Here is a 10,969-nt window from a genome sequence, read left to right on the forward strand (position 1 = left end):
GCTTGTCCACAACGCGCTACTGGTACATAGCAGTAGCGCGTGTTTTTGACCATCACTATTGGTAAGCTTCTGTGTATAAGGTTTTTCCTAGTAGTGGTAACTTCTCAGGAGCAAGGACATCATCATCATAAAGTGAAATGCCTCTTCGTTGTTTAGGGATTAAGAAGTCCCGACAAGTAAGAGCAAAATCACACTCCCAAAGTGTCAAGGTTTCCTCAATATTATGGTCGCATAAGGTGCAGTTGTAACTGTTCATGTGAAAACCCTTTCTTTCAAGCAAAACTTTAGTGTTTACTCTATCATGCAAAGCCAACCGGAATAGGATTTTGTGTCATATAATTTGACCTGAGGGGTAGGGTTTCAAACTTTATAATCTGATGGAGAACCGTCATATTTGCCTTCTTTACCGATATGATGATAAACAACGAAGACTATGTCTCGTAGTTTAATTTCAAAATCGCACATATCCTAATGACAATCGTTGTTCTTGTTTCACAAAAGGTCTCAGTCAGGTATTGGACTTGTGTCTATATTGCAAATCCATCATTCCGTCGAGTCTGAATATCTTGTTCATGAGGCAGCTTCAGTGAGGTTACCGTAAGAGCCAATCCGATATTACGCCCCTTGTCTCCACCCTGTCATAAAGGGAGGGCTTAGTTATTTTTATTAATTTTTTTCATCATAAGAGGGTTCCTTTTTTGTGAAAAAGGACCTTGCACCACCGAAGTAAAAAAGGTTCATAAGAAGCTCCTTGTGTAAACTTAGTGATTTAAACGGTCTTATATTAGTTTTACAAAGGTACTACAAATATATTATAAAAAGCTCATAATAAGTACAAAGCATCCCGAACATAATAAAAATTACATCAAGGACCCTGCAACACCGAACAACCGTGGCCGCCACAAGAATGAGCCGATGTCACCGCTTCCCTACCGGAGCCAGCTTGACTTTGTCGACCACAACCGAAAAATCTTCGCACATGTGCCCCTAAGGACCAGCATTGAACCCTTGAATTGATCTAAAGCGCCTAACACAAGATATTGTCGTGGCGCACACACATCAATAAATCCTAACCTTGCCACCTCAAGGAGACGACAAGAATCTACGTCAGAGCCTTGTCGAGTCCATCCTGATGGGCTAACTCGAGGAGGATCGGAGCTCAGAAGACCATCTCAAAGATGAAGCGCTGTCATCCGCCTAACCACCGTTCCCACATGGAAAAAACCCTAACCTAAACTACTTTAGCCAGAACCAAGGCACCAGGATCCCCTTCCGCCACTGGCCGCCTGAGTGGTAGGCTCGTCAACGAAGCTTGGAGGGGGGTGATTGCCCTAGCTGTTGTAGTCGCGCGAGAGAAACTGTAACTTGGAGGGAAGGTCAACAAGACGGCACCACAATCATGTACTTGTATCCTTCAAAGAATATCGTTGTTTTATAAACACGTTCCACCCCTCAAAGGAACATATTCGGTGCACTTGAGCTTACGGATGCACGTATGATCAAGCATGGTTTCAAAAATCATGTTCTCCAAGGACATTTCAATACATTACCATTAACCCTCAATGGGACATAAAATCGGGCTGCCGACATACGAAGTTCAGGGAATTACGCCACACATCAACATAAATCAGCCACCTCAACGTGAAGATTTGGGGATAAGTCACCCATAGCAGTAGCGCGGTCCTAGGAAGAGCGCTACTGCTAAGATCAATAGCAGTAGCGTTGACTGTAGACCAGCGCTACTACTATACCTAGCCTGCCGGTAACGGTGTGGCAGTTATAGTAGTAGCGCTTTTTTACCTGGGCCGAGCTACTGCTACTTATATAGTGGTAGCGGGCTTGTCCACAACGCGCTACTGGTACATAGCAGTAGCGCGTGTTTTTGACCATCACTACTGGTAAGCTTCTGTGTATAAGGTTTTTCCTAGTAGTGGTAACTTCTCAGGAGCAAGGACATCATCATCATAAAGTGAAATGCCTCTTCGTTGTTTAGGGATTAAGAAGTCCCGACAAGTAAGAGCAAAATCACACTCCCAAAGTGTCAAGGTTTCCTCAATATTATGGTCGCATAAGGTGCAGTTGTAACTGTTCATGTGAAAACCCTTTCTTTCAAGCAAAACTTTAGTGTTTACTCTATCATGCAAAGCCAACCAGAATAGGATTTTGTGTCATATAATTTGACCTGAGTGGTAGGGTTTCAAACTTTATAATCCGATGGAGAACCGTCATATTTGCCTTCTTTACCGATATGATGATAAACAACGAAGACTATGTCTCGTAGTTTGATTTCAAAATCGCACATATCCTGATGACAACCGTTGTTCTTGTTTCACAAAAGGTCTCAGTCAGGTATTGGACTTGTGTCTATATTGCAAATCCATCATTCCATCGAGTCTGAATATCTTGTTCATGAGGCAGCTTCAGTGAGGTTACCGTAAGAGCCAATCCGATATTACGCCCCTTGTCTCCATCCTATCATAAAGGGAGGGCTTAGTTATTTTTATTAATCTTTTTCATCATAAGAGGGTTCCTTTTTTGTGAAAAAGGACCTTGCACCACCGAAGTAAAAAAAGGTTCATAAGAAGCTCCTTGTGTAAACTTAGTGATTTAAACGGTCTTATATTAGTTTACAAAGGTACTACAAATATATTATAAAAAGCTCATAATAAGTACAAAGCATCCCGAACATAATAAAAATTACATCAAGGACCCTGCAACACCGAACAACCGTGGCCGCCACAAGAACGAGCCGATGTCACCGCTTCCCTACCGGAGCCAGCTTGACTTTGTCGACCACAACCGAAAAATCTTCGCACATGTGCCCCTAAGGACCAGCATTGAACCCTTGAATTGATCTAAAGCGCCTAACACAAGATATTGTCGTGGCGCACACACATCAATAAATCCTAACCTTGCCACCTCAAGGAGACGACAAGAATCTACGTCAGAGCCTTGTCGAGTCCATCCTGATGGGCTAACTCGAGGAGGATCGGAGCTCAGAAGACTATCTCAAAGATGAAGCGCTGTCATCCGCCTAACCACCGTTCCCACATGGAAAAAAAAACCCTAACCTAAACTACTTTAGCCAGAACCAAGGCACCAGGATCCCCTTCCGCCACTGGCCGCCTGAGTGGTAGGCTCGTCAACGAAGCTTGGAGGGGGTGATTGCCCTAGTTGTTGTAGTCGCGCGAGAGAAACCGTAACTTGGAGGGAAGGTCAACAAGACGGCGCCACAATCATGTACTTGTATCCTTCAAAGAATATCGTTGTTTTATAAACACGTTCCACCCCTCAAAGGAACATATTCGGTGCACTGGAGCTTACGGATGCACGTATGATCAAGCATGGTTTCAAAAATCATGTTCTCCAAGGACATTTCAATACATTACCATTAACCCTCAATGGGACATAAAATCGGGCTGCCGACATACGAAGTTCAGGGAATTACGCCACACATCAACATAAATCAGCCACCTCAACGTGAACTCGATCCTCATCCCAATAATAGTCTCCGCTACAATACGTAGTACGTGTAACCATTCCAGGTACATTCACGCGGCTGTCCCCGATGGCGACGTGAAACCCATCCACATGCATCCGTGGAGCAGATTCACCAAGACGCGAAGCGAGACCAAGCGAAAAACCCCAGCCGGCGACAAGTGTCCGGGGAGCCCACGAGAGCGAGAACTTGCGCCTCACGAACCCGCCGCCCGCGACAAGTCATCCCGCCGCGGTGCCCGGCGATTGGCCCACCCGACGGGCGGCCCGGATCCGACTCACACGTCGCGCCGGGGGCCATCCGGGCCGTCCGTGGCGTGGCGAGCGGATTATATATGTGCCGTGGCCACACGCTCTCTCGTCGGGTCAGTGGTGGTTGCTCCTAGTCGCAGACCTCTTTATTAATCACAATCTGGATCCGGGCACGGGGAGCGATCGACTGATCGACGAGAGCCTGGAGAGCCGGGGGTTTCGCTTCTCGCTGCGTTTGGGGTCTTGCCGGGCCTCGGTTTTCGAGCAGGCAAGGATTTCCTTTCAATTTTGGGTGATTTGTTTTCCTGTGCTAAGATTTTGGATCATCGCCCCCCAGTGTTGATCCTGTTGGTTTAGCGCCTGGATTGGGAAATTTTTTTGGACGGGTTACCTTTAATGGGGCCTGTCGCTTCCCGTCGTCGCGAATCAGTGGACTAGAACAAGAAAGCTTCCCAATTGGAGCGGATTTTCTGCGGTCGCCGCGCTTAGTTTCGAAAGGCGGCACCTTTATTTGCTACTGCGCTTTGCTGTGGCCGTAAAGTTACCCATTGTGTCTGTTTCAAGAAATAGATTGGGTTTTCCTTTTTTCTGAGGTGTTTGTTTTAACTTGGCAGATCCAGGGAACACCGGTTTTCGTTTGATTTTGCCGAAACTTTTGATCTGATCGGAGCGATCCCGGAGCTTCGCAAGGAGCAAGGCATTTTTCTTGGGGGGCATGGCCATGGGGCTGGGAAGATTCACACACTGGCTCTGGCCGGGTAACGCCGCGCGAGTTGGCCACCACGAGCTCCCCGGCATCGCCTTGACGGGCGCCTCCTTCCCGGAGTTCCCCTCCGGGTTCCGTGAGGCTGACGCTATCGCCGCCGCCGCCGGCCGCCGCACGCGGCCGAGGAGGGTCAAGAACCAGCGGCGCAGTCGCGGGGAGCCCAGGATCGACAGGGAGTACGACATGGTCATCGTGCCGTCCGACGGCGGCGGTTGCCTTTCCGGGTCAGAGTCCGACGACTCCGACTGGTCCATCGGCTGGCTGGAGCCGCAGGCGCCGGAGATGCAGACGGACGGTGACCAGGAGACCTCCTTCGCAGTTCTCGTCCCCTGCTACCGCCACGGCCGCGCCGAGCAGCCCGCGATGCCCCAGGGACGGTTCCTTGGCGCTGGCCCTCTCGCCGATGGCGGCCTCTCTGGTGAGTGGTTTGCAGAAAGATCTACCAAGTTCTTGTGTTTACATCTGCGCAGAATTGGGGGAAAAACATGCCATGTTTGATTAGTTTATTAAAGCATAAGTCCTATGTGATATTAAAAATAATCATTTGCTCTTGTTCATAATATACTAGCAACAGTTCATTCACTTTGTGAAGTCAATTTTTGACAAGTCTGGCACCTTTTCAGTTATCAGTTATCCATTGATGGTTTGGGAATAAATTCAGCTTGTGTTAAGCTGGCAGAACTCAGCCTATAACAGGATAAGCCGATAAGATTCGTTCTTGGTGTCTCTTGCTGTTGTACTAGCATTTATGGGGCACAACTACTACTGGTCATATGCCATTTTCATGTTTGGAGCTGTTGATTGGTGGGTTTGGTGGCTTGCTCTAGTACTTTGGGCTTGAAGATATTTGTTTGAGATTCCTATGCTCAACAGCAGATATGCAATACTTAATATAGTTGTTTTATCACTAAAAACTCTTTACTATTTCACCAGATAACCCTAGAGGCATGGATGTATGATAGAATCCGTTGACTAATTTTTTCTCCAAAATTTGGCAATCTATAACTTACTCTGTTAAGACCTCTTCAGTTGTTAAACTTGTAGCCATATACCACTTGCTTTGGTTGGCTTCTGCCACTTTGTGTGCTGTAGTTGAGGTTTGGGCTTGCTGTGTCAAAATGTGCTACTTCGACTTGTGAATCGACTCTATAACCTTCATTCTTCTTTCAGCATCATGTTTTGTATATTTATGTTGATCAAACAAGGCATCAAATATCCCCGCAAGAAAAACAAGGCACCAAACATATTACTTTATTACACCCGCATCATAGGGAGCTGATGGCTTCCTGTTATTGGTTCTCTTATTTAGTCAATTCAACACCAGCACTGTATTTGTTACAACGATAGTATGCGGTCTTTGCGGAATAATAGCACTGCAATTGCTTACCATGTTTCTGATTTGCCATTTACTCCAGTCGACTCCTGCATTTTATTGGTTCTAGAGTGCTAGGTGTGATTGGTGTTGAACATGATAAAGCCACTTCATTGCCTGCTTGTGCCATTTTTATTATCTACGATTGTATTGGATTGTGTGGAAGGTCTTTCATCGTAATTCATTTATCTTAAATGAGTTTTAGTTGCTAGCAATGTTTACTCATGTGCATATATTTCATCATTACAGCTTCTGATATTTTTCTGACACTCTTCTTTCCCTTTTCCGCTCCACAGATGGAAAGAATTTTGTAGAACAGTGGCTTTCTTCCCTCCAGAACTGATATCTGGAATCTCCGTTAGCTACGCTGTATATATTATTGCTCAGTATCATTATCGATGAAGGAAGACATCAAAACCCAAAAAAATGAGAAAATAGAAAAAGAACAAAAAGAGGAGCAGCGAATTTTGAAGCAGCACTGAACGGGTTTGTCCTTCCGGAGGTTTCAAGGCTAATTGTACTCATTGCAAAGCAAGGCCAATGCTGAACAAGACCAGCTGCGCTGCGCGTCGTAGAAGACACATTCATTCTTATTAACCAATCTACGACAACATTTGTAGATATTATTTGGTATCGCATCGTTCATTTTGTCCCACTTTGATTCTGGACCTCGACCCTGCTACTGGCATATGTATATATGGTGTCATTTGCCGTGTATATAGAAGCTGCAGATGTGCAGCTCCTCAGTGTGCGTGTGTGTTGATGTAGATCGGAACGGGATTGCTCCTTGTGAAATTCAGATGTATATATAAGCTTTTTGTGTTTTTGTGGAACGGGTTCTTGGCTCAATTTTCTGACCTTTTGTTGTTGTTGAGGAAACCTGTGGGGTTATTTCTGTCGCTGCAGGGAGAAGGCGATTCTGCAATGACCTTGCAAATGTGCTTCCTGCAAGACTGAGACTGAACTGAAGATTTAAAGTACGGCCTTGCAAATGTGCAGTTGGCATTCAGCGAGGTTTGGACCTGTTGATCAACCTCTTTTTTTTTTGCATGAAAGAAGGCATGCATTCTTTTTAGACGCTGAGAACTTTGTGGTGGCGATTATTGAAATAATCTGGAACTCAGGATCTCGCTAAATTGTGAGCCTCCTTATTACACGCACACCGTTCATGGCATATATCACATGGCGAAAAAGAAGTTTCCGGGCCTTCATGATCATACAATGAACGCCGGAGTTTGTTGTCGCCTGCAGCTCTCTGATGCCTCTCAGACAGTCAAGTGATATCTGAAGTTTTTTTAAGTGCAGATCACCGCCAAGCGCCCGTGCTTCTCTACATGCCAATGCCTCCAACGTCTCTGGTTCTATGATGCCCTCAAAAATCACCACCGAAGCGCCATGAAAGACACCCTGATCGTCGCGACAAACATCGGTCACCGCTCCTCTACTCGATGCTTTTGCTACAGCCGCGTCAACATTTATCTTGCAGAAACCACTCGGTGGCGGAGTCCACTGATCAGCCCCGCTGAAGACTAGACCCTTAGGACAAGTCGGTGAGTGATCGACATTGATCTCCTCCAAGTATCACATGATGAACAGGTGGGTGGAAAGGGTACTCTGGTATTCCCATTCATGTATAACAGCCGTGTCGCATACCAGATCGCCCACAAAGTGACGAGGACCTCAATGAACTACTGTTGTGTCAAGGTCTTGCAAAGAGAAAACAACCGCAACTTAGGGTCTGTTGTCTCGTCTTCGTAGAGCGGTAAGATAGCATCGTCATCTCTCAATGACCAGACACTCTTCGCCATGTTGCACTCAGATAGGGAATGTCTCCACGAGTCAATACCTGCGTTGCAGACCGAACACACAACAGAAGTCGCCATGTGCCTCATCGCTCTTTCTATCCTGGTCGGCAGCGAAGCTCATGGCAGCCGCCACGCCAAAGTCCTGAGCTTGGGGGGTACCTTTACTTGCCAAAGCTTCTTCCAACTCCACTCCTCCTCTACACACGAGGTTTCAGGTTCTCCACTCAGCCATGCCTCTCGTTGCCGTTTTGTCTCCACAAGCAGTTTATAACACAACCGGAAAAAGAACCGGTCTTCTCATAGTGTCAAGCCGAGAAGTCCGGTTGAACACCATAGATGATGGGAATTTACTTTATTATTTCAACATAAAAAGGTAGGAAATGTTCGGGCAGTTTTTTTTGAGTAACTTAATTTTCTTTTTGAGTAACAAATGTTCGGTCAGCTGGTCATTCTTCCATGTGCGAGAGACTGAATAGATTAAATCTGAAACCATCTTCGGTGTATTTTCTGACATAGGGCATCTTGGTCGTAGTTTGAAATCCTACTCCTCACTCGTGGGCACGGCCCATTTATGTTTTTCCTTCGTTAGTTGTATGCAGTAACACTAAAAAAAAAGAAACACAACGCGAACCAGGTATTCACGAGCGCGGTTGCTCTTTTGATTTTTGGAAGCTCCTAGATGCTTCCCCACTTGTTTTTGTTTTGTTTTGTTTGGCTCGTTTATCTTTTAATAATTCCATTATTTTTTTCTTTTTTCTTGTTCCTTCTCTTTTTTTCCATTTCCCATTTTGTATCCTTTTCCTTAAATCGCAAACATTTTCAACTTCACGAACTTTTTCTAAATTCATGAACTTTTTCAAACCCATAAACCATTTTCAAATTCGTGAACATTTTTCTGAAGCTTTGACTTTTTTCAAATTCGTATTTTTTTTGAGTTTGTGCATATTTATTGAAGTCGTAAACTTTTGTCAAATTTGTTAACTTAGTCCATTTATTGCAAAAATAATTTTGAACCCGTGATTTTTTAAAAAAAATCCCAATTTTTTTCGAATACACGCCCTTTTTTTGAGTTATGAATATTTTTAAATTCAGGAACTTTTTTTGAGTTCATACATATTCTTAAAAAATTGGTGATTTTTTTGAAGCTACGAACTTTTAAAAAATCGTGTATTTTTTTAAACTCACGAACATTTGTTTATTTATTAAATAATTCTTGAACTTTCCCTAAAAGTAACCAGGCGAGCGAGTGATTGGTCAATAGTCAACTCGTCCAACGGTTAAACCAGGCGAGCGAGTGAGCGTTCTGCGGCGAGCGAGGGCGTGAAGGTATAGCTGGGTTGGCCAACGACGCGCCGGCGTGAGCGGCAGTTGGAGTTAGTGGCGCGAAAGCGCTGTATCGATGCACTCTAAGAAACTAGCATCACCACCCCAAATCGTATTTGGTGCCCTTAGTGCCAGTTATTGGCGTTTCTGAAGGGAAAACGATTAAAATCTACCGACTGATTTTCTCGCGATTTAAGCCGTGCCCGTCGCGCGCCACGCGTCTTTAACGGGACCACCCACCACCCACACCTTATCCTTTCTTCTCGGGGTCGTCTTCTTCTCTCCTCCACCAAATCAGCCGATCCCCATCCCCTTCTCTTCTCTGCTAAATCGCCTCTGCTTCTCGCACCTTGCTCTCACTCCCTACCTTCAAAGAGTCCTCTCTCTCTATCTTCTTCCCGCTGGAGCGGCGGCGGCGGCGGCCCCGGTGCACCAGTGAGCTGACCCCTTGCAGCAGGCAGGTCGCAGCCGGCCTTGCAGCACCGGTTGGCCGTGGATCTCGCCGGGGGCGCCGACGCTCGTGGTGCGACGTGCTCGTGGTGCTTCACCGGCGTCCCGACGCGACGTACTCCGCTCGAGGTGCTGCAGTAAAGTGCACGGGGTTGCAATGGAGCACTGCGGGAGGCTGCAATGGGGCGCCGCGCGGGTGTCGTTGAGCTCCGACAGGGCTGCAATGAAGCACGCCAGAGATGCATTGAAGCACGCATGGGGTCGTTGAAGCTCGTCAGGGGTTGCAATGGAGCGCCGTCGGTGATTGCAATGGAGCGCCACCCGGAGCTGCAATGGAGCGTCGTCGGTGCTTCACGCCGCGTTGTGCTGCCATGGAAGCTGCTGTGTTGGAGCTTTTTTGGCGCGGTCATCGTTGCCATTTTTCTGAGCAGTAGTTAGATGGCTCCCAGTGCTGCGAGCAGTGGTCGCTGGCGGCTCCGGATGGGTTGTTGTGACGGAGGATCAACACTCCGGCAAATGGGCGCTGCTAGCCTGCTACCGGGGCTACTACTCCGACGAAGTGAGCACTGTCAGGCGGGAGGAGAGGTAGTACAATTGAGAGGATGAAGACACGCTATGTATTGCTGCGAGCATGCATCGAACGGCTAGGCGCACTAGATCGGACGGCTATCTAGGCGGTTGATCTTTTTCTAAAATCAACCGGCTGATTTGTAGCAGCCGCCTCTGAAAAGTGGCACACACACCATACCTCCATCTTGGGCTCGGCCCATTAGATTTTTATTTACTTCTCGACAGCTCACATCACAATGGGCCAAGTTGCCTTTTGTTTTTTCTTAAACATTGCCAGCCGGTTTTGTGAAGCTTTTAGAAGCTTCCAGCCAGTTTTGGTCCGATAGTTTTTTTTATTTTCCATCTGAGTTTTGTTGTTTTGTACTTTATTTCGTTTTTTTTTTCATTTTTCATTTTCTTTGTTTCATAATTTTTTCGCAATGTGTGAACTTTTGTAAAATTCATGAAACTATTTTAAATCCATCAAAATTTTCTAATGCGCAGAACCAACGAATATTTTCTGGATGCGTGAACTTTTTTCCAATTTGTGAACTTTTTTCAAATCCATGAAAATTTTCAAATGCACAAATGGTTTTTCAAAGCCATGAATGTTCTTCAGTTGCACATATATTTTTTGAACGCATGATATTTTTTACAAAATGCAAAATTTACTCAAATCCATGAACTGCTTTTAAACTTGTGAACTTTTTTGAGTTTAGGATTTTTTTTCAAATTCTGAACTACTTCAAGTTTTGTGAACATTTTTTATTTTTTTGCATTTTCTTGAAAAGTCAACAGTCAACGACCAACGACCAGCTAGTTCATTGCCGAATCGAGCGACCAGTGAACAAGAAGAACCGACGTGTCGCGAGCGAGCACTCGCCTTGTTTTTAGGCCTCGTGAGCGCTAGCTTCTCTACCTGGCGCTTAAGGCACTGCCAAGGAGGTGTCCATC

The 10,969-nt window shown here is 45.8% G+C and overlaps 1 protein-coding gene across 1 annotated transcript; it reads left to right on the forward strand.

The window, feature by feature from the left end:
- Positions 1-3,712: 3,712 nt before the first annotated feature.
- Positions 3,713-6,721, forward strand: LOC123103633 (uncharacterized). The gene is made up of 3 exons (XM_044525278.1): positions 3,713-4,018; positions 4,365-4,934; positions 6,185-6,721. The coding sequence occupies exons 2-3, from the start codon at positions 4,466-4,468 to the stop codon at positions 6,229-6,231; spliced, it is 516 nt and encodes a 171-aa protein (XP_044381213.1). The 5' UTR covers positions 3,713-4,018; positions 4,365-4,465; the 3' UTR covers positions 6,232-6,721.
- Positions 6,722-10,969: the final 4,248 nt, after the last annotated feature.

This window comes from Triticum aestivum, chromosome 5A (assembly GCF_018294505.1).
Source record: "Triticum aestivum cultivar Chinese Spring chromosome 5A, IWGSC CS RefSeq v2.1, whole genome shotgun sequence".
Classification (NCBI taxonomy): Eukaryota; Viridiplantae; Streptophyta; class Magnoliopsida; order Poales; family Poaceae; genus Triticum; species Triticum aestivum.